The sequence below is a fragment of the Parus major genome, chromosome 5 (assembly GCF_001522545.3).
Source record: "Parus major isolate Abel chromosome 5, Parus_major1.1, whole genome shotgun sequence".
Classification (NCBI taxonomy): domain Eukaryota; kingdom Metazoa; phylum Chordata; class Aves; order Passeriformes; family Paridae; genus Parus; species Parus major.
In genome coordinates, this window is record NC_031774.1 from 30,970,219 (window position 1) to 30,995,211 (window position 24,993).

The 24,993-nt window shown below is 34.9% G+C and overlaps 1 protein-coding gene across 6 annotated transcripts in view; it reads left to right on the forward strand.

Annotated features, from left to right (window-relative positions):
- The window catches only part of FMN1 (formin 1), a 177,923-nt gene that overhangs the window by 101,769 nt on the left and 51,161 nt on the right, over positions 1-24,993 (forward strand). For all 6 annotated transcript variants that reach the window (XM_033515062.1, XM_033515064.1, XM_033515063.1 and 3 more), the window contains 7 exons: positions 1,169-1,256; positions 9,946-10,007; positions 12,121-12,209; positions 16,901-17,030; positions 18,465-18,611; positions 21,984-22,043; positions 23,960-24,080. In XM_033515062.1, the coding sequence (XP_033370953.1) occupies positions 1,169-1,256; positions 9,946-10,007; positions 12,121-12,209; positions 16,901-17,030; positions 18,465-18,611; positions 21,984-22,043; positions 23,960-24,080 (697 nt within the window). The remainder of the gene's footprint in view (positions 1-1,168; positions 1,257-9,945; positions 10,008-12,120; positions 12,210-16,900; positions 17,031-18,464; positions 18,612-21,983; positions 22,044-23,959; positions 24,081-24,993) is intronic.

Consider the following 24,993-nt stretch of genomic DNA (forward strand, 5'->3'; position numbering starts at 1 on the left):
TTTGTCAGTTAACTGCCTCTAATGTGAGCATCAATAAAAGTATTCCAGGAATAAGGGATAACAATTGCTTTAAATTTTTACTATTATTAAATATTCAAATATAAGTGCCACTTTTAATTTAAATATTAACATTAATTTTGGAGGAATTAAATACTGTTCAAATACTAAGAGTATAAATCTTGGGAAAACATAGCTATCAGTTTTAATTTTGCATAGAAGTTACTATTTTTAATACTAACTAATAATTTTTTTGTACATCAACACTATGAAGTAAGCCATCTGCTTGGATCTGAACATTTTGTATTTTTGAAGAACTTGTGTCTGTATTGCATTTTGTGATGTGCTCATGCTTCCTTATGAAATAAATCAAAATCACAAATACCAGTAGCCCAGACACAGTGGGAAATTTGTTTTTACATTTCTAACATCTGAACTACACTGATCCCCTTCTTCATATCTAACTTCAATCAGCCAAAATAACATTAAGCTTTCCCTTCCTTCTCTCTCTTCTTCTCCCCCTAAACTGACATCAGAAAGTATTACAGTCTGAATGTCAGTATATTATATCAAATATCTGTATCCAAATGTGAAAAAAATTCCTGAAATCCCTGTGGAGTGTCAACAGTGTGGAATAAGCACATTCAGACATGAGAAAAAGAAATACTTTGAGTAGTGTCCAGTGTAAGTAGTGTTGAGAGGGCATTAAAAAAAATTCTTCAATTCTTCTTGGTCAGGAATTGATTCTTTGCTGAAAAATAGACACAAGGCTGTTGACACTGAAATGTAAACTAGCACACACACTAAGGAACTTTTAATGTAGTCAGTGTCTTTAATAGTTCTTAAATATCATTTAAAGAAAAAAGGGGGGGAACCATATTCCAGAATAAATATCTGATGTGCCTTTTTCTTTTCCTGTGTAATAGCATCCTACAAGTAAGAGGTAATGTTCTTTAGCAGACCTGAGGAGAATTCAGACTTAAAATTCATTTGTTAAGGTGAAGAGCAGAAAGATAAGATGAAGGTCTTACTACTACATGTAGTTAATGAAAGGGTTTGATGTTCGGAGAAATATTGAATTAAGTTCAAAATCTTTTTTCTATTATAAAAGTTAGTGAATCCTTTGTACAGTGTTCTCTTGATCTCAGATCATTTTGCATTGTCTTTGCAGATTATCAAACTGCTGGATGGAAAACGGTCTCAAACTGTAGGAATTTTAATATCGAGCCTGCACTTGGAGATGAAAGATATTCAACAAGGTAGGTATTTCCTATGCTTAATGTAGTACTTGCATTGTACTTGCATGGATACTTTATCATAGCCCTCAGATAATTTCTGACAGTGCAGAATAGTCTCCTAAACTACCAGAAGACTCATTCTTCCAGTATATTCCAATATATGTAAAAGTTTCACCTAAAAACTAGAATTGAATTTAGGTTATGAATTTCCATATTCCTCTCCTGCAGTTCCCTGCTTTTCCTAAAGGAAGTTGTCCACCATCAGGAATTAAATAGAGAGCTTACGTATAACTCTTTTGTGCTTCAAACATGCAGTCAGTATTTTTTAATATTTACATTTTGCTTCATTAACAATATAAGAAGTACATCCAAACCAATGTTACCACATAAGAATCAGAAAGAGAATTACTGGATGGCATTTTTCAAAGAAAGGGGCTAGTCAGTTGTAAATTCCATTACTGGTAGAAATTGTTTCAGTTTGCCAATACAACTGTAGAGAAATACAGATTTTTCAGAACACTGGGGTAATTGAGAGTCTGCTTATGTTCTGGATTTAAAAAGATATTGTTTAAGGATATTGTTTATTTCTTTTTCACATTAAGAAAAGGAAAATATTCACCATTTAAAACAACTGCTGGAACAACTCAAGTTGATGTCTCCTTTTTTGCTATTGTTTTCCGTCCATCACATGCAAATACTGGGTAGGGTGTTGAGATGCTGCTGGCATTGATTATTATTAATTTCAAAAGAGCCTTTGAGCATCTTGCACTTTAAAAGCACAAGGGCTTACAGATGTCTCTTGGGATACAGAGGAATAAGGAAAAGAAGGAATAACTTCGTGCCTGCCAGTATTGTGTGAAAGGTATCAGAATGAGATGGAAAAAACTGCTATTACTAAAGGTTTGAATAATTTGCTGGCAGAAGTGTCAGCAGCCTAGGGATTGGATAGAAGATTTATTATAAAAACTGGGTAATATTCTTAAGGATCTCCAGAGATGTGTTTTCTTTTCATTTTCCATGCCATGCTGTTCTGCTAGAGCATCTCTATCTCTCTCAGTTGTTCGCTGTACTTATGCAGCTTTTGAAATCTTCTGGCCAATTTATACCAAATCTAAGAGAACATAATGACCCAAATATTTGGGTATATATACAATAGTATCTTTAGCTTGAGTCAGCAGTGCACTTTTGAATCCCATGTACTAGTTGTCCCCTTTGCTGTGTTGCATTGCAGAGCAATGCAGAGCAGTCTCAGAGTGCACAAACATTCTTCAGAATCAAATAAAATAAGAAGATACTCTTTAGGATCATACCATCAGTCTCCAATGTATAGCAGTCTCTAAATTCCCCAGGATCAGATCAGAGATAGTTAAAACTCCCTAAAACATGTATAGTGTGAACTGTTGCTGTCTACAAATCCATTTCTAAAGTCTACAGTACTTGCAGTTGTAGACATAGCTAATGTAGTCCTACAAGTTTAATGAAAATGAGAGTGTTGGTAGAAGAAAGACACCAAAACAAGTACTGTCACTGTAGAAGAGTTTAGAACTCATCGCCCTTTCTTGTCTGAGGTAGCAAATGACTGGCCTGTCACCACATGTGTTGCTCAAGGCAGCAATAGGATATGCTGCCTCTTGCTTATGGAAACAGCTAGCAGCTACCATCAGGATTTGGAAATACCATTAGTGGAACTTTTTAAAAAGCATACTAACAAAGTAGTCTGACTGATTCTAATCAAAATCTGTGCTCAGAGACTATCTAGGGTGAAAAACCAGTTCACAAAACTCAGGGAAAACAGTTCTGTAGAGAGGATCTTTAGAAATGTATATTACTCTGAAGACAACAGTAGAGTTATGCTTGTTTCTCTTTTAATGTCTGTTTATTTCATAGTATTTTGTGTAATTTAGATCTGTGGGCAGTCCTGCCTGGTGGCAGACAAATTATTTGGAGACTGCTGTAATCAATGCACTGGATGAAGAAATTCGTAATAGGCTAAATGGCGCATGACAACACCTACCCAAAAAAAGCATGTAATCATTGGGTCATGAATGTCAACTTTTTTTTTTTTTTTTTTTTTTTTTTTTTTAAAAGACAAAGTTGCAAAGAGCTACCTCTAAGAACATACAAATTAAGCACTGATTTCTTTTTTCAGGCCAATTTCCATGGCATAATTCAGTATATGAAAAATAGGGAAAAATTAAAAGCCTTTGATCACTTGGAACAGAGAATGTAGAAACCTGAAGCAAAATATAGTCAAAAGTGGAAAAAAAAAATCAAATTTTTATTTCAAGTTTTTATGACCATGTTTGTTGTAAAAAGTCATGTCCTGGTTAGTCTACCTTAGGTAGCAGTTAAAGAATACAGGTAGAAAAATTCTCAAATGAGCTGCCCTGTGCATACAGATGCATAGAAAATTGTAGAGAAGACAAAACTAGAATAACCACAAGAAAAATTACATCGTCCTTTAAAATAGTGTGAGATTACTGCATCCATCGGATTATCCTCTCAAATCAAAGTACATAGCTTCACAGCATATTCTGTAGATAACTCAGCAGTGCAAAACAAGCATATGACCATATCTGGCATCCAGATGTTTGAGTTTGCATTTGATAATGTGCCAGCCACCACACTTCAGGAGGGTGAACTCCCACACATGTTTGTTTAAGAGAATTAAGTTCATCCTTTGCAGATAAGTTTATATCCATATTGCTTCTGAGTACAGTCTAAGGAGAAGACAGTATAAAACTAAATCATTATTTTGGGTAGTGTTGGTGGTATATGATGCATAGGGAAAGTTGATATTGTCATGCTGCACCTGTCCTAATACTCAGCTTTTTGTTCGGTGGGAGAGAACAAATCTTAGGTTCTGAGAACACTGGTGAATGTGGTACTAATGAGGGCAGTAAAATATTTTGTTAGACCACTATTAATATTACTCATTTCCTGAGCAGAAGAAGCAGGCAGAAAATCTGTCCAACTCTGTATGCTATATAGGATCTGTATACTGAAAAGACAAATAGCAATAATCAAATTGTGCATAGATTAGAGATTAATTTTAAGGCTGCTTCTCTACATTTTTTAAAACCTTTCTAAAAAGAGGTGAGGACTAGCAGTGATCACTTGTTAGGTAAGCTTTAAGTGTCCACACTTAGAGAAGTAATCTTCATTTCATATCAATCCATTTCTGTCTTTTCCTATCATTGTTCAGCTGAAATACAACTTCAAAGGCAAACATGTGGATCAACACTATTTGTGTGGCTTTGATGTTGAAATACTACAACTTGCTCCACAGTGACGTCTTTCAGTTTTGTTTGTAATGGGAGATGCTGATTATAGCTGTATGTGAAAATAGTATGGGTCCTTGTCCCAACTTTTTAAAGGGCAATTCCACTCACTGAGACAGCTCCAAAATAGTAGCTGGCAATAGCAGTGAGCTGGAAAACACATAATAATACTCCTTTCTGCAGTGTATGTCATCTGTGCTGGCTTTCCATGAGCTGCTGAGATCCTTGTTCAAGAGTGAACTGGTACAATTGTGGGGCAGCCCAGATGAAAAACCTATAGTTACAAAAAACGGGATGTAGATAAAGCATAGATGTCTATGTTCAGAAGAGTGATTCTCCCAAGTCCTTCCCTACCTTCATAGTACCTGCATTTTACCACTTAAACTGTAGGGTACCAGAAGGTCTGCTTCTGTCCATTGGGGAAGTATTTAATTGTCAAATGTCCCTGACTGCTGTCAGAGCACATTAACTAAAAGGACTGCTGGTATACGTGCTGGTATGCGTATCTTTTCCACAGGACTAAATCTTTCAGATATGGTAGATCACATCAGATGCACAGTTAATAGCTTACTGTATTCTTTGTGGCAGTAAAGTGCAGTATGACTCCCTGCAGAACAGCTGCAGATGCTGCTCCATTTACCAAAGCCATAGTAGCTGTGCTGTAGCACTACAATGCTGACAGAATATAGCCTATATGAAAAAGGGGAGAACTTAACATTCATCCTTAGAATAGAGATCATTTGTAAGGCTAAAAGTGAAGTGTCTGACTGGGTTCCTTCACCTTCATGATTTTCCCTTCATTGGCAGCATACAGCAGTAAAAAATTGGAAGAATGTGAACTGTAGATTAACCCAACCAGACTGATGATCAGTCTAATAACCATTCTGATTAAGTATTATTGTTCTAATCATCCTGTGATTGCTTTAATAGGAGCCTGTAGAAGGTATATAAATAGGCTTGCATTGTCTTAGTACAAGTTATGCCTTATGGCACATCTAAACTGTTGTTCCAAAGTTGTGTGACTTTCCCACCTACCCAAAATATTACATGTATATATTCTATATATTCTGTATACTATGCATGAAGTATAAAGATAGCTGCATACCCATCTCAGAAGTTGGGAAACAATTTTATTTAAAATTAAATATTTTTCTGTTTTGGAGGAAAATTTACAACATACATTTTTATGAATCTGTTTTGGACATCTATTGTGTGGGGGTAGGTTAACATTAGTGCCAGAATCTTTTGTTCATGACTTCTTGCAGGATTTGAGCTTTCTTAGTCTTCTAAACGTCCATTGTGCCCATGTGCCTCTTTATTACATAAATTTTGTTTTGTTGCGTGGCAGTTAATACTAGAGAAAACATTTCATTAAGTTGATAACATACCAATTTTTCAGTAGTAGACCAGAGGGATTTGAATATTACAGGCAGTTTTGCCAAGTATTTAACAGTTACTGTCTAATTGACTAGGTCAGTCACAATTTTATTTAAATTTCCCAATGACAGGCTTTCATATTCCCATGAAATCAAGCCTTACTCAACAGAACGCAGTACATAAAACAACTAAGTATTTCCAGGTCAAATAAATGTAGCTTTGGAAAGCTCCTTTTACTTGTTTTATCATTTGGGAGCAGTTCATTTCTTCATATTTCATAGTCTAATTGTGACATTAAATGGTTTGATACTGGTGAGGATATGTAAGCTCTGTCAGCAGGACTTAAATCCTGATTTAACCAAAATATGTTTAGTAGGAGTGAGGCTATATGTCAGATTCAGCCTTAAGACTGTTGGTATTTAAGCTGATTTAGAGGAGGTAAGTATATTTTTCATATTAAAGCTCTAAGTTCTAAAATTGTATGTAGACTGTACATGGTATGCTTTAAATTATTTTTTAATTTAAATTAAGGATTTACATTTTTAATTGATCAGAATATGTGAAAAATCTGTGCAGTAGGATGTTAGATTCATTTTTTAGAAGTTAAAAACCTTTGGTTGTAAGTTTGTACTTGAAGCAATGATCTTCGTGTGTGAAATGTAGCTGGCAAGTGTTTTTATGTGTGCCTGTTAGTTTGAATGCGTGATGCTGCTCTGTTTTTTGTCCTAGCTGACGGTTATTATATCCTAATGGGTGCAACCCTGCACTAATGATCCTTGTATATATAAATTCTTCTTCTTGTGAGCAGACACCATAGGCAACATAAAAATGTTTGCCTCAATTTCCCTGCAAAAAAGGATCTCAGAAACCAGACTTGGCCAAGTAACAGATTTTTTAAAGGTAGAGGAACCCAATAAAATTACCAGCTTTTCACAGCATGAGTCTACTTCCTTTTGACATATTGTGAGGTGTAGGTGAAATATTCTAACTGAACTGACAGTGTAAGGAAGACAGCTAACTAGAAAGCAAGATGAAAGTAAAAACCACCAATGATGATTGATATTGTAATAGCTATTAATTGTTTTGGAGCCTCTTTTGTAGATTTATGTTACTTCATCTATATTACCTACACTTACATAAGCTGGATATAATGAGATTTAATGCAGTAAAGTATCATGATTAAATTCACTGTATCTGGAAGAGCATTTTGAAAAACATACCAAGTTTGTATTAATTTTGATGAAGTTAATATACATGTGATTAAAAGTGGATTTTGTTTTCCACAGAAAAATTAAAAAGCTTTTGTTACTTTAAATGAAATAATTGCTTTCTTTGATCTAGTGCAATGGGGTTTTTTAAGCTGCCTCAATTCAAGCTAATCTACACAAAATACTGTGAACGTATTCTGCATGCCATATATTAAGAATAAGGAGACTATGAAGATACCTGTGAATTTGGGGATTTCTTCCAGCTTTTCAGATTTAATGCTTTTTTTTCAAAGAAATGGGCCAATCTTCATAAATTTGGTTTTTTTCATCTTCTGCTCCAAATGTGCATGTCACTCAATTCAATCAATTTGAATGAAAAAAAAAAATGGCCAAGACATTAAAATGTATAAAAATTAAATAAAGGAGGTCATGTGGATTTTGGCAGTACTTCTGACTTAACTGGGGATGTGTCTCTACATACATTGACATCCTAAGATGTCCAGCTGTATGGCTTGATTTTTAGCTGCAGTTGTCTGTCTATACATTGCCAATAATACCAGTACAGTTTGTTTAGCAAGCAAGTCAGAAAATATTTTCTGACTTTTATACAATCACACACTCTCTCAAAGAGAGAAAATAACTCATGTCAATATCTCTTAATGACTATTATTAATTCTATTAAAAATGTGGTTTAGCAGATTGTATTTCATTAGTTTTATCACAAACACTTCTTGTCTTATCATGTCACTTCCAAACTGCTGATTTGTTAGCTGATGTTGAGTATAGAAATAATGGATAACATAATGGAGCATTAAAACCACTTTGTGATTCTGGGGTTATTTTGATGACAAGTATCTGGCTAAAATATTTAGCTAGGTATGTAACTCTTGATATTCTTATTAAGGTGGGTTTTTATCAGACTGCTTCCTGTCATCATAATATATCTGTACATAAAAATTTGACTATCAATTGCCATGTATTTCTAGTACAAGTTTAAATTGCCTCCAGTAATAATGCTTTTTCTAGATAGCTCTGGAAAAGTAAATTTCTCCTTGTAAGCAGATTTCAGAACATGCTAAAACAGGATAAAAGTTAAACCACAAGGGGAGGTTTCTGAACTCAATCTGCATATTGTTAATCTTAACAATTAAATATATTGGACTGTGAAAACGATTTTCCAAGAGATTTTCCATCTCATCCATCAATCTGCAAATTGTCATGTGGGAATATTATTGGATGATACAGAAAATGGTGCAGCTCTTGAAACTGTCTTGCAGGAGATAAGAAATAATCTCATAAATTCAAACCCTAAGGATTTTTCTTTAAACAAAAATTTTTGTCAATCTCAGTGGTTCAGGCTTTACATTTGGTTACAGTGTTGAGGGTTTTGAATCTTTCCAGTAAGACAAAAATGGTTGGAAATGCTGCTTTTTCATTGATACTGTCTTCAGTGTAATTCCTTACTTCTAACCTAGGTGTAATGTCAACAGATGGAATCATAAATGACAGGCAGAATTTTAAAGGATTCTAAATGTCACTGGACCTTTTAATAAAATTAATTAGCCTGCCACAGAGAAAATTTACTAGCCTGCTGGTTAATTTCACAATGTAAAATCATGGGGTAGGTGGTAGAGCAGGCGAAAGCTTATTACTTTTAAATAATTATTTAAAGATGTTTGCCTTGCCACTTTCAAACATGGATTGCAAATGCAGCAAGAACTTTTCAAATCCTCTAAATTCATAAGTAGTCAAGGATCACTTGAGGAAATATAATACAGTTGAATTTAAAATTATCAGATAGTAGCTAATGACATCTCACTGGTTATGTGCTTGACTCTTTTGGATTTAATGTTCTGAGTAAAATATAAGCATAAGTCATAAGTTCAAAAATTTTGCCTAGTCCACTTGTTTTTCCTTGAGGAAAAGCTGGTTTCAGAAAATGTAAATATCCTGTTACTTCCATTCCATTGTGCATCTCTCAGCTTACTGCAATTTAGCATTAGAGTATATTTAAAAGCACCATGAAGCAATCGCATTTAGTTCTCTGAAGAGTTCCAGAACATTGCCTCAATTGTAATGGGATTTTCAAATGTTGGAAGCACCTATGGAATATATTTCAAACATAGTAATATTTGGAACTAAGATAGGAAACATTTTGAGACATCTAATTTTTAGAAATGAGGCATAATTAATCAGTGAAAAGTATACTTTATGTGGGGCTGTGTGGTATTGAAAAGTATCTGTAAATTGTCATGTGGATAGTTTTCTACTAGATAAAGCTAACTTAAATGTGAACTTGTTGACGATAAATTAAAAACTGTAGCACAGTCTTTTGTGCTTGCAAATTTGTAAGTTGCAAACTTTGAAAGTTTGTTTACTTGTCTACTTACCAAGACTACTAGCTCCTAGACAAGCATATCTCACTGACTTCCCATTCACACAGGGACACTTAAATACCCTCACTTTCAGTTCCTTCCTATGCAACCTTCCAAGCTAACATGAAATCTGGGCTGTTCATTGTCTGGTATCAGTTGTTCTCATGTTCTCCTGCCTGGCCAGCTACACAAGCAGCTGGCTTCCTGACTGGCCACATCTTTGCTGATTATACTGGAGAGAAAAAGTAGAACTCTATTCACCAGAGTGACGGAGTTTATAGAACATTTGTGCAGGAGTGCTGTGGTTTTACATCAGAACAAAAATTAAATGCTGAAAATAAAAAATATTAACTGGATACATGTATGTCCTGCATCTAGGTTAGAACCCTTTGGTACATTACGCAGGAAAAAGAACTGAAGTCTTAATTTATGTTTTCCAGTGTCTAATTTGTGTTTGTGTTCTATTCAGCTATATTGTGTGTTGATGACTCCGTAGTAGATCTGGAGACACTGGAAGCCTTATATGAAAATGTAAGTAAAGGTGGGGGGAAAAACGTGGTTCATCACCAAAGTATTTTGGACACAGACATTAAGCTGCTTAGGTAGCTAGTGAGTAAAGTCCCCTGAGAAAATGGTTATGAAGGTTCTGGAATCCAGTAGTGCAGATTATTTTTCAAAACCACCTCATGAAGGGCACAGGAGCAGGCAATTCCTACATGTAAAAATTCAAGCAGATAAAGCAGAAGGTTGGCTTGGATGATCTGGGATCTTCTTTTGGAGCCAGGGCAAAAAAAGGTGTATGCCCAGTGGAGGCAAGATCAGCTGATGTGGCAGGAATACAGAGATGCTGTGTGTTACTCTAGGGAGAAAATTTCTGCAGCCAAAGCTCATGTGAGTTGAAGCTGGATAGAATGATGTGGGACAATAAAAAGAGGTTCTCTAAATATGCTAATGGAAAAAGGCAATATAAAAATAACATCTGCTGGTTACAGGATGAGGATGGCCACTTCACAAACAGGGACATAGAGATGTGTAATGATTTCTTTGCCTCTGTCTTCAACACCGATGGTGGCCTGAAGGGCTCCCAGTGCCCTGAGTTGGATGACCATGCCTGTGATATAAATTAGCTCCCAGTCAATTCTGAACTGAGTGGGATGTGCTATTCCAGCTGGATCTCTATATGTCTATGGGGCAAGGTGGAATTCATCTAAGAATATTCAGAGAGCTAGGTGATGTCATTATGAGGCCTTTTCTTGATGATTTTTGAATGCTCTTAGGAATCTGGAGAGGTCCCAGTCAACTGGAAGCATTTGGGCAATGCTCTGAAGGCACATGGTGTGATTCTTAGGGCATCCTGTGCAGGGCCAGGAGCTGTACTCAGCGATCCTGATGGGTCCCTTTCAGCTCAACATATTTGTTAATTCTGTGACCAAAGGAAGATAGTTGATGTAATCTTTTTGGATTTCAGTAAAGCTGTTGATGCTGTCTCTCACAGTATCCTACTGGATAAAATGTCCAGCACACAGCTGGATAAACACGTCATGTGATGTGTGAGCAACTGGTTCATGGGTCAGGTGCAAAGGGTTGTAGTGAATGGGGTGACATCAGACTGGTGACCTGTCACTAGTGGGGTTCTATCCTAGGCCCTGTGCTCTTCAACATCTTCATTAACAACTCAGACACAGGACTGGAATGTGTGTTAGGTAAGTTTGATGATGATCCTAAATTGGGAGGAGCCATTGACTTCCTTGAAGGCAGAAAGGCCTTGACAAATCAGAGGGTTGTGCTACTACATGAAGTTTAAAAAAGATAAGTGACAGATTCTGCACCTGGGACAGGGAAACTCTGGGGAATGAAACTCTGGAGAGAAGCTCTGTAGAAAGGGAGCTGAGGTTCCTGGTCAGTGGCAAGTTGAACATGTGTCAGCAGTGCCCTGGCAGCCAGGAGGACCAGCCCTGTCCTGGGGGGCATCAGGCCCAGCATCACCAGCCGGGCAAGGGAGGGGATTGTCCCCTCTGCTCTGAGCTGGGGCAGCCTCACCTCCAGTGCTGGGGACAGTTCTGAGAGCCACAGTATAGCAAAGATATAAAGAGTTAGAGAGCATCCAAAGGAGGGCAACAAAGATGGTGGAAGACCTTGAGGGGAAGACATACAAGGAGCAGCTGAGGTTACTTGACCTGTCAACCTAGAGAAGAGTGAGGGAAGACCTCATAGCTGCCTGCAGCTTCTTCATGAGGGGAAGACAGGAAGATCTTCTCTTTGTGGTGACAATGATAGGACCTGAGGGAATGGCCTGAAGTCATATCAGAGGGCATTTAGGTTAGGTATTAGGAAAAGGTTCTTCACCCAGAGGGTGTTTGTGTACTGGAACAGGCATCCTGGAGAAGTGGTCACAGAATCAGCCTGACAGTTCAAGACGTGTTTGGCCAATACTCTTGGGCACATGGTGTGACTCTTAGGGATGGTCCTGTGTAGTGAATGGCACTGAAGGAATTTATCACAGATCTTTAAGCATCGCTCTTTTGCGTAGTCTAAATGTTTCTCAGTGAGAAAACATAATTGCTGCTTGCTGGCAAACAGGTAAAGTAGCAATTGATTAATTTTTTTTTAATTAGTAACTAATTAGTTTATATAATTCACTCAGAGAGCACAAAAGGATGAACTGGAGAAAATCAAGCAATATTATCAGACTTCAAAAGAGGAGGAACTGAAGCTTCTGGATAAACCAGAACAGTAAGATTTATTTTTTTTTTTTAACAGTTTGTCATTATATAATGTAGTCCTTTGATTATATGTTGAAAGCAGTTTTGATACATAATTCTTGGTAATTACAAGCTTTTATAAACCTTTATAAACTTAGAAACTTAGTGTATTTCAAGTCATGATGAAAAATTTGCTCTTATCACAAAACTTTTTTCAGACTTAACAGAGCTTACTACATCAACTTTGATCACCAGAACTGATAAAATAAACAGCTGTGAATCAATAAGAATTTTTGTTCCTATTCTCACATTTGTAAAAGGTTTATCTTTCCCTTAGAGCATTTATGGCTAAATTAACATTACATAAAGCAGGGCCAGACTGATTTTGGTTGTTAATTATTTGAAAGAGCTGCATAAACAGAGGGTATGGGTTGATCCTATGGCCAAAGACACCTTGTACACTATGGTCAAGTTCACTGAAGACCTAAAAGATGGATGCCACAGTTTCTGTCCTGCAAATGTTGATGCTAGTGACACCTGTTAGGACAGAAAACTTAAATGTTGCTCCTTCTGTTGTAATGCAGCTTAGACCAATGTGAAGGAATCGTCAAGAATTTATGAATGGTAATCCTGAATTTTATTTTTGTGTATACACTTGATTTCAGATGTTGGCCTACCATTGTTTTTTGTCTTCTGCTGTTTCACTGCTTTTTTCTTGTGTACTCTTATCCTCTTCAATTCTTCCTTCCCAGAGGCCTCTCTGTCATCTTCTTTCCTTTTCCATCTGGTCTGTTCTTGTCTTTTCTGCTGTCTCTGGGGTAAGAAAGGGTAGGGGGAGGAAGAACTTAAATAAAGATAGTATATGATTGGTTAATGTCAGAATTACTGCATTTTGGTACCTTTTTTCTCATTAAAATTTTAGTGCTGAAGAACGGATTATTTTTTCTACTTCTCCTTACATGAGGCAGCTAAATACTCATTTGTGGCTGCACGCTAAGGAATAGGCTAATATTAGGAGATAAGGCTATTATCTTACTCTTGAAGAAAGAGAGGCTGTTGTTCTTTAGAAAGTCTTAAGAAGACAAATATCTGTAAAGTTCATATACTAGCTTTGTTTTGCATCCCATATCCATGGCTTTCATTGCCTTGGCTTGGGGCAGAAGGATACATTGTGTGGCTAGCTGATGTTTTCCAGAGTTTGAATCTTTGGCAGTCTGTTTGCTGTATGTCCAAGTTAAATAAATATGAATGTATTTTGTCTTCTGGAGAATATGAATCTTGTAGAGCTCTAGGGTTATAGGAGGTTGTCTCTTTTGTAACTTATAGTGGAGAGAGGTTAATCTTAATTAAATACAAGGTTGGATTTATAGTATCATTGTTCCATAATTAAGAACTGTAAATAAAGTAGCTATGCCTGGTGGCACAGAGTTAAATAGTAGTATCAAAGACAAAAGCTATTTTTTTATCAATTATTACTCAGTGTTCTTTCTGCAAGTCATAAGTAACCCATTTTTACCCTATAATTAAGCTACATAGGTTAAGAAAACTAGCTTTTTAAAAGGTAGCTTAAGGGGAAAACAATTTGCTTTATGCACTTCTGTAAATTTTGTTGGACCTTCAAAATAATGTGCTTTCTGAAAACTCAGTAGATCATGTGCCCCTGGCTTTGTTGTCTCAGTCAGCCTCTTAAGTCAACCCAACTTCAGAACTGGAGATTTGTTGGAGCTTTGCTTTACTTATTAGCTCCATAAAAGGTTAAAGACAGAAAAATGCTAAATTTGTATGTGTAATTAAAAATGTCTACTGTGGGGCATAAGCCTCATGTATTGTTTTTAATGAGGATCAGAACAAAAGTGTAAATGAAATAATGTGTCAAATGGTTGCACTAACAGTAGTCATTCATGTAGTGAAACCTTAGACTTGAGTTCACTGAAGTCTGAAGGAAACCCTTATGTGCTTGGATTACCAGACAAATAAAAAACTTCAGTGGTATCACTGATGTTCTTCTGCACATGTGATTTTTATTTGTCTTGCATGTATGTTAAATTTGGCACAAACTGTAAGTATTGACAGCAACATAACAATATCCTCCTAAATTATGCTTCATGATAATAGCTGTTAAATGCTAAGATTAATTTCCATGATAAAGATTTATATGCAAAATTTGCCACAGTTTGGGGCTTTGCTAGCAGGATACAGATGCTATAGCTAGTTTCCAAGAGACCCCATTAAGTTGTAGTATATTGTCTGTGTAGGCTTCTCCACTGTGAAATAAGTACCAATAGAGGAAATAATAACAAAATATGGTACTGGTTTGAATGTAATTCAATTCAGGAAGTAGGGCACAATTTATAATCTCTGTCCCAGTAATGCCACTTGGCTTGTCTTTGAAAACAGCTCTGCTTGGACTTCAGTTTAAATCCTGCCATCATACTTAGAAGCTTGCAGGATTAGATACAGCTTTTTCCCAAAAAAATGTTTCTAAATTTTATATTCTTAAAATGCAGATAAATGTGATCGGAAAATTGTTTTATCTTCTTAAAGTCAGCCTTTCTTTTCCATCTTCTTCCAAGAATGCTCTCTTACACTAATACCATAAGAATGTGCCTGACTTGAAAGTTTTCTCAAGTCCTTAACTACAAGATTCTGGTAGGCTAAAGGAGTTTTCAAGTAAATGCATTTTTTATTTACGGTTTCTGAAAGGGAGGAGTACAATGTACCTCATGGAGATGAACAGCATATTTTCTATGCTTACTTTAGACCGTTGGAATTGTAGTAATGAGAAACCTATCCAAAAGCTATGTCACAGCCATGTTGTCATTATTTTATGTCAAAATCATACTTTTCTCAGAATAAAATTGAAATAAGAATGTTTCTTTCTCTTCTGAAATTTTGTCCATCTGAATTGGTGGTATATCTGTCACAGCCAAAGTTTCATGCCATGACTTTTTGTTTAGTAGCTATGTTTGTAGTCACTAAGATTCCTTTTTGTGACAGATTTCAGTTAAAAATGTTCTGTCTGGATATTTATTTTTGAGTACTCTGAAATCCAGAATCTGGCAGCATCTTCTTTTTATGCTGATGCCCTTTTAACTCTCAGCACAATGACATTGTATTCGATAGTCAGCCGTGTGGGAAATAGTTCTGTTTTCACTGGAAGGCAAGAATGTGTCATTTGACTTTTTAAATTTAAACTTTTTAATTGTATGTATGTTAGAACTTTAATTAAGCAGTTTGGTTTTTCTTTCCTTTGTTTCTCTCACACAAAGTGCAAAATACCCTCTTTTTTTTTTTTTTTCCTGGCAATACCATTCATTCCCAATAGGAAGCGTTTTTATTATTACCAGCTTGGCATTTCTTTTTTCCCACTTCTTAAGTCTAAGAGCCAAGCTGGGCCTCCCTGATCCTTCTCTCACAATAGGTCTTTTCACCAGGCGAGAAAGAAAAGAAAGAAAAAGAAACAAAAAAATGGTATTCCAATTAAAACATAATATTTCACACCAGCCACAGGTGAATTCTGATGATTTTTTAAACAGTCACTATGTGCTCAGCAAAACCTAGCATGCATGAGAAATGTATAAAGCAGATTTAAACATACTGATACTATTTATTATAAAAAAGAAATAATTTGGAAAAATTGGGTGCATTGGCTTAATTAGTTACAATAAAGTTAAGAAGAATTCAAACGAATAAATTGAATACTGAATGTCCCACAATTCAGTGAGGTGGAAAGAATCTTTATGGCATTGCATTAAGTGGAATCTAAGGATATCTGTAGACAGGAGATGAGAAGAATGATACTGAAGTGATACTGGAGCAAAAAACAAGCTTGGTGCTGGATTTCAAGAAAGCTTGTATCTATCTGCAGTTTTGAATTCAAAACCGAAGAGCGAATCATTGTTATTATAAGAAATGTTAAAGCTTCTTGTATTATTAGCCAAGCTCTTGTATTTTAAACTGATGAAAAGGGAGAAATTACTCATGCCTTTGGGATGCTTTCATTTTGTGAGGTCTGAACTACAGTGGTTGAATATGCCTCTATTTTTATTTACCACAGAGTTAGAAGATAAAAAGCTACAATAGTGTCATGAGGAATATCTACCTGTAAGGACAGATATAGAGCAGATGAAGACTTACTAACTTTGCTGAACAGTGGCTGAAGGCAGTATTTTAGAGCTAAATACACAGCTAGGTGTATTCCCATAAAACATGCTGAATGTTTGAAATGATTGAAAGTGTGGTACAAATTAGAAAAAGAAAATTGATGCTGAGAATCAGAAGAAAGCTGTCAGCAGACATTTTATATTATGAAATAAATTTGAAGGAATATATTGAGTTTTGTATTTCTGAGCACATTTTTAGGGGAAACAAATCTGTGTAAATTAGTACATAGGTAGTGCTATGCAGATTTTTTTTTTTCCAATTAGTGATTTAGGTTTGAAATTCTTCTGTTTATTACTGTGCAGCTATGATAGTTAATGGACTGATATGATAATGATTAATGTCTTGGTTTTTTCTTGACATTAATAGGATTTCTTAATGCATTCTTAGCATGAAGAATACAACAATTATAAATTCTGTCAGATTAGATTCTGACATAGATAATGTCAGATAAATAGGAAAGAGTACATGAATATTTCATGATACTGCAGGCTTTGATCCATTATGTATCCCACTGAGAAGAATTATAAAGATTCATTAAGAGTCATTTTTTCCCCACAGATTTCTCTATGAGCTATCTCAAATCCCCAACTTTGCAGAACGAGCTCAGTGTATTATCTTCCAGTCGGTTTTCTCTGAAGGGATAACATCAGTTCACCGGAAAGTAGATATTGTGACTCGTGCTTCCAAGGTAAGTCCTAATGAAAGCTAAACTAAAACTTACATATATTTTAGAGTATTGATGCTTCTTTTTTACCATAACTGAGGAACCTTAATCCTACTTACTGGCTTTTTAGGAAATAAAAATGTAGTAAATTTATAGCTGCTTAAGAGAAGAAAAGGAAGAGGGAAGTGGGAAAGTGAATTGCGTGTGATGCCCAAGGAGTACATAGAAATTTATTTGTATTTAAATGGTAGTTTTTTATTATTTTGCATACTAAGTAGTGTAATAGATAATCTCCATAAACCAGAAATTATATATAAGGCAAGCTTAGTACAGGGCCTTAGAAACTGCCTTTTATTTGCATACCGCTGTTGATGCCAATAGATGCTTGTCATCTTCATTAGCTTATATTACTTTCCCCTGGCATTTGTAAATTTCTGGTAATCGTGATACAGCAAAATTTTTAGTATGGGACAAAGCTCTACCTAATATTTCAATACCATGAAAGACTAAGGACAAGATTTTTAAGGTACAACAAATAAATTATGAAAAGTAGAACAAGGTGAAAATTAGGAGAGAAATTAAATGTGGCCTAAAGGTCATAACGTCTTAACCAGAAGAGTAGTTAATTATTTTTTTTTTCTAATTTGAAGGTTAGTTTTTGATTCGCTTTGCTCTCACAGGGTACTGATGCTCTACCCCTTTGGATTTCTTTGCAATAAAAATAGTTACTTGTTTTTTCCTTTCCAAAGGAGGCATAAAGGAAGAGTCAGTTTTGTATGAGATAGGGAAAACTGTACTGCCTTCAGTTCACCTATGAGGAGTTCACACTGAAACTGATTTATCTAGTCTGTAAGGCTACGTACTGGAGATTTATGCCTGTGGCCTCAGATTGTCAACTGTCAGATGTCTTTATATGTAACAGAAAATAGTTCACTAGTTCTACACTCAGTTTCTAGAACTGTTTTCTGTCCTGAGACATGTAATTAGTCATTAGCCCTCTTTTATCTGGAGTAAGTATGGATCCAGGAATGTGAATTTTCAGACCCATGAGAAGCAGGCTGAGTGACAGGCTGAGTCTGTCCTGGTGGCAGCAAAAATAGCACATCTCCGTTTGATTGTTCATTATGCAAACTCATGATAAACCACCTCCTTGTCTGTAAGATTTTTGAAGTCCTCTGAGAATGTTTAGAAATCTTCCATTAATCTTTTTGTCATTTACATAGTATTTGATGCCATATAATTTGCTTTGTATGGATTACATTAAACATATTATCTTAGGGAGATACAATCTAATAAAAGTTTCTCTTAAAGTTGATTATTGTACCAGCTTCAGCTTCCCTTACCTACAAATGTAAAAACAGACAAGAAAAAAACTTTAGTGAAAATAAAATAATATTTTATATTAGCAATTAGAATTTTTGTGCCAACCAAATTTACAGACCAGTATCCATTTTCCAGGCTTTGCTGAGCATGAAAAGTGTAAAGGAAATTTTGGGTTTGATTCTGGCTTTTGGAAATTACATGAATGGAGGGAATAGGACCCGAGGTCAAGCTGATGGGTTTGGTTTGGAAATACTCCCCAAACTAAAGGATGTCAAAAGCAGAGTAAGTACTTTAATAACGTTTGGTTAAAGATAATTTTTCTGAAGTGATTTTTTTTTTTTTTATTGTTCCTTCATCTGTCAGAAGTTAATCTTTTATATCTTACTTATCTTGCTTGAAAAAGCAAGGTGCTTTGTTCTGTTTTCATTCTTTTTTTCTTCTAGTTTTTCACCTCCTTCTCCTGCATGTGTATGTTTCTTTAATATATAATTTCTCCTGATCAGTACTACTAGGATAACTACCTTATGTGAGAGCTTCTGTGTGTCTGTTTTATTAGGAGGGATTTAAAAACAGTAGGGCAGAGAGAAGTGAGAGCACAGATTGTTCATGTCTTCTCCAGTAAATGTGCCCATTATTTTTTCATGCTCTTAAATGAAGGGCACTCTATGTGAATAAAAACTCTTTAAAAATCATGTTTAAAAACAAAATATGAGTAATTGTTCATTGTAGTATATACACTAACAAATTATGTGTAAGGGATCAAAGAGATGCCACACCCAACAAGATACTTTGTCTCATTTTTTAGTTGTCAGTTAAATGGATGGAAGACATGAAGTTTGAGTGGCGTGCACAAGAAAATGCTCATAGATGGCAGTAAATTATTTTGTCAAAAATTGAGAAGCACTAGCTGGTTTTTGATTAGTCATGCTAGGATCAAAGTTAGGCTCAAAGGCTAGACACCTTTTGAGATGAGATTACTTTGTTTCCTATTTCAGTAAGGCAGAGGAGGAGGTGTTAGATAATGTAAGCAGTGGAAACACTGCTCAAAGTCATTCTTTGCCAAAACATACCTAGACACCACATGGATATAGGAAGCAGCAAAGAATAGGAGATAATTTTCTGCTGATGTTGGTATAGACTTGGAGTGTGAGGGGAAAAAAAAAATCTTTCATGCTCTTCTATGTTTCTTATGTGAGGTGCTTTCTTGACTACAAGAGATATAGATTTTAAGCTTTTGTTCCCCATTATGCTTCATATACACAGGAATGCATTTGTGAGACAGGCAATGTCAGCAAAACAGTGTATCTATGGAGCATTTTGTTTTACTTTTGTGTATCATCATTAACCAAGTGTAGAAACACATTTAATGAAGTGTTCAGTGAGCAACTGTTTAAATTAAAGCTTTTTCCAAAGTATTTGAGTACTTTGTCTCCTAAAGACATTGAGGTGCTGGAGTATGTCCAAAGATCATCAAAACTGGTAAAGAGTCTGGAGTATGAGTCTTAAAAGGAGCAGCTGAGGAAGCTGTGGTAGTTTAGCACAGATAAAAGGAGGCTCAGGTGAAACCGAATCACTCTGTACAACTCCCTGAAAGGATCGGGGAGGGGATTGGTGTCTTCTCCCAAGTAACAAACAGTCGGATTAGAGGAAGCAGCCTCAAGTTCTTTCAAGGGAGGTTTAGCTTGGATATTAGGAAAATCTTCTTAACTGAAAGGATTATAAAAACATTGGAACAGACTCCCCAGAGAGGTGGTGGAATCAATGATCCTGGAGGTGGCACTTAGAAATATAGTTTAGTGATGGACTTGGCAGTGTTGGATTTTCAGTTGGACTCAATGATCTTAAAGGTATTTTCCAACTGAAATGATTCTGTAATTCTAATTCTTTTGTCTTCACTGTGATGGTTCAGCTGTTCCATATAACCACTTTTTCCCAGTCCTACAGCATGGACAAGACACAGTACAAACAGCAGCTTAACTAGAACCAGGCCAAGTTTCCCATTACTCAGGCGTTTGTTGGCTGGCTAGCTGCCTTGAAGAAAAATGTAAAATTCAGCTTTGCCTGACTTTTCTAAGTAGGACTACTAGGTTTAGTAGTCGCTCTTTTATCTACCTATAAACTTTATAGAATTTATAGAATTTTATAATCTCTGTGACTTTCCAATGTGGCTGAATTTAGCAAGCATGTTCCAACATTATGCATTATGAAAAGGAGTAATTGATATGAAATATAACTGTTATTTCTTTATAAATAATATATATATTATATAAATGTTATATATATTATATATATATAAAATATAACTATATTTCCTTAACGAAACAAGCTAAAAAATTACGTTATTTACAGTTTCCTGGTAGCCAGAATAAATGTGTTGTTAGTTTAGATTAGTCTTCAAAATGTATAAAAGCTCAAAGGGTCCAGTTGCTACAGGCAGACATTAAACCTTGGAGATAATTGTAGTCTGTATTTGCAAAGGAGAAGAATGCAGGGTCTTGTACATTTGAACATTAAGGTATTCTTCCTTTGTCCTATTACTCCCTTCTCGTGAACTGTCAGCAAATACATTTTAACTGAGCTGAATTCCATGACCTAAGGTAAAGAGCCAATGCTAAATACTTCTTATTTCACATAAAACTTATTTATTGTCATATGAGCTTAGAAAGTTACTTTTTATAGAGATTTTTTGACCTGCCAGTAATGGCTTCTAAACCTCTTAAACATGCAGGGTGGCTTTTTCTGCATGACAGCAGTGACTTACTTAGTTAAGAATTTTGCTGGTGTATGATACTAATAAAATATAATGTGCTGCAGACTCTCATATAGACGAGGCAGCTCTGTACAGGAAGTCAGACATCGTTCACATACAAATGTTTGTTCTGATACCTGTCAATATAAAATATGAAAACACATCTAAAAAACTTCAAAGGCATTCCAGATATAATTCCCTATATCATGGTTCTTTTATATTGCTGAATGTAATGTATAACTTTTCCTTAGTTCATCTGGCCCATGCTGACCCAATGACATGTAACAAAATAAAATACTGTTTACAGTTGCGTGCAGGAACATGGAAATGGTGATTCCATAAAGTTACAATTAAAATTCATATTTATATGGTAACAGGGCAGGAAATATACTTCTTAGTTGAATGCTGTCTGATTTCATATTTAGAATAAAATATGTAAAGGTATCTATGCCTTTTTTTGATCTTCCTTACAGATGATTGAGACTATAGTAATCAAGAAATTTTGTTTGCATTAATGTATCTGAGGTGACTGTAATATTTAGCTGATATTCTGTTTAAGAATAATATTATTGAATAATATTGTTATTTGAGTTAATATTATTATTCTGTAATGCCTTCTATTATTACATAAAATGTGGGGACAGCTTCTCCCGTGTGTTCTTCTCTGCATGTATTTTTGCCTGGTATTTAAAACCAAAATACACCCTGAATCTGGTAGTGGTATGATGAAATCAATGTTGTAAAAAATTAATTTATTTTTTTTTTTGTTCAGTAATGCTAAGACTAAAAAATACTGTGAGTCCTATTTCTCACAGCAGTATAAAAAAAGAATTCATTTAGTTTTGAATGTGGTACATTTTCACACATTGAATCAGTGTTAATCACACTTCTTTAATTTTTCCTAGGATAATGGTATTAATCTTGTGGATTATGTCGTCATATATTACCTACGCCACTGTGATAAGGTAAAGGATTTTCTCCATCAGCCTCTCCAAAACTGGGTTTCTTTAAGAGATGATAAAAGAGTTTGTTACAGCTTTATAGAAATCTGAACATAGTATCTCTGATGGGAAAATAAAGTTCATTTCTTTTGCTTTCTTATAATAGTTGTGTAGCTCAGTAGGCATGAAATTTGCTATAACTTTCAAGATAAGATTGAAAATTTTGCTTTGGTTGTTGAGAGAACCACTGCAGGCAGTTAGCTGAGACTGTTGCAAACTGGACAGGTGGTCACTCCACCCCTGCCGTATTACATTGTGGCTGTAACATTGTAAAATTTCTTCTGATGTCATGATATGGGAAGGCAGAATGATGATTTATCTCTTAGGACAAAAAATGCAAGGACATGTTGGCACTGTAAGATAGGTGAGTCGAGCTAAGATGGGGATGAAGTTAGGGGTTGAAATGCTGCTGAATTACATTCTATTGTGTGTGATACTCCCCTGTATATGCATTTATATATATTATATACATTCATATATTAAATATGTATATATTTGGTATTGGCAATAGCCAAACTTACTGAGTGGAAAATTTGAACTACTATATTTTAAATGAAAATGTTTCTGTAAATTGATTTTAACAATGACTTTCCACAATTTTAATTGATTTTCTTTTCTGCTTTTTTTTTAAAAAAAAATTCTTACCTAAGGTTGTTGAATTGATGAGTTAGTAGTCCTGAGATGTGTAGATCTGTATCAGTATTCTTTCTTTAAGGTTTTTGGTTTGTTTCTCTTTCTTTTTTCTTGTGTTTTCTGTTGTTGGTGGTTTTGTTGATTTGGGAGTTTTGAGGAGATTTGGATTTCTATGCTTTCTAATTAATTTATTAAAACATTTAACTAGTTTATTTAAGTATTTCTATAAACTTCCTAGTCTACTGCAATTTTACTTCAGGGAATTTTGTGAAGCAAAGCATTATATCTTCCTTGGGAGGAAATAAACACAGTGAAATTATCATCCATTGCATTTTCTCCACAAGAATGTTCATATCATTCATAATAATAAAATTATTCTTCCCCCTAACCAAACAATTAGTTCTCCAAACTATGAGTTTTCCTTTATTGCAGACTGAAATCCATGCATGTATATGTATATTTTAAACTCAGTAATATATGCTTATACACAGCAATGTCATATTAATACCATTTTTACATACTTTACTTCTTAAAATACCACTGGAGGTATTGCTTTGAACTGTGTAAAAGTATTTTCTTGTTTGGTTGCCGAGGTTTTTTTTTTGTTTGATTGTTTCGTTTTGTTTGGGGGGGGTTTCTGTTGGTTCTGTTTGTTTATTTGTTTTACTTCTGATTCTTTTTTCTTACTGTGCTAAAAATAAGGTATATACTTAGGGGTTCCATGCAGACTTTAACCCCTGTTATTTATTAAGCCACATGAACATTCAACTGTGTATTTTTATCTGTGTAAACTGCTTCAGGAAATGTATGAATAGGGTTTTCAATTTATGCTTATAAAGCGTGTGTGTTTTTAATGAATTGTGAGAGAGTGAAACCACAAACTTCTGGCGTAAGATCCCTTCTTGCATTAAAACGGGCATTCCTGTTATCTTTCTTAAGAAACTTCTAATCCCTTATCTAAACCTTTATTGACATAAAATTAACTGAAATGTTGTGTGTTTAATGTTGTTTCAAAGTTTAAATTGAGCACAGTTTGCTTTACAGCATCTAAAAGGAAGTTTCAATACTCAGAATGGACAGTATTTAATCTTGAATGAGATGTTGTTTTTGCAAGAATGATTTAAAATATGCTATTTTTGTAATTTTAACACTGTTTCATAGATGAGAATTTTTTTTTAAAAGCTATTTATTTTACTGGAAATGCATTCAGTGTTCATAGTAGCCCATTTGTTTGTTTGTTTGTTTAGGAAGCGGGAACAGACAAGAGCATTTTTCCTTTACCAGAACCACAGGATTTTTTCCAGGCCTCCCAAGTTAAATTTGAAGACCTAATAAAAGATTTAAGGAAACTGAAGAGAGATCTAGAAGGTAACTGGGAACTCTCACATTTGTTCTGCTAACAACAAAGTGCCATTTAAAATGTGATCTTTATGAGGTTTTCTTATTGCTAATTAGGTTTATAGTGTTGATTCATTTAGAGTTTTTACACTGTGGCACAAATTACTCACATAAATTAGAAAGGAAAAAAATTTAACTCATGACTTAATAAAAATGAAAGTAGAGATCCTGAAAAGTAATTTTCCCTTTTACAGTCAAAAGGCCCCTAAAGAAATCTTTCTGAATATTTCTTTAGTTATGTGTGAATTTTTCTCTGGCTTCTCCAGAACTATGTGTTTAACTGTAGATATCTGTTAGCTCCATAACATAAATACTTTCTTCAGTACTTGTACAACAACAATTTAAAAGCTACAAAAAAGAGTTGAATACTATTAATGTAGAAATAAAACACAGCTTGCCAAGGCAGAGCAAAGGGAAATTGAAAGCTCCAGTTCAAAATATTTTCACCCTGGGACATAAAATAAACATTTTAAAATGTTTATTATAAAGAGGGGCTCAGAAACCCAACTCATCTATCAATCAAGGTCCTGAGTGGAAATAAAGTAGGAAGGGTTGTTCTCTTAAGTATTCCAAGCAATTTCTTTTTTATTTTGTGCTACATGCAGTTTTCTAAAATAAGTTCAACAAATGATGACTGAATATTTTAAGCCTTTTTCTTGTTACAGAAAAGTTTGTACTTTACCAAGGGAGTTATGTGTAGAAGGTGGAGTTTAGGAAGAGAATCTGCATAAAAATATCTAAAAACTTTATTAGATTTTTTAAAAAAAATTTAGGTTTACATGTTTACACCAGAATGGAAGAGTTGAACAAGATCATTTTTTTCAGATTTTTTCAGTGTAAGGCGCTGAAAACCGTTACAAAATAGTTAATCCTTACAGCTAGG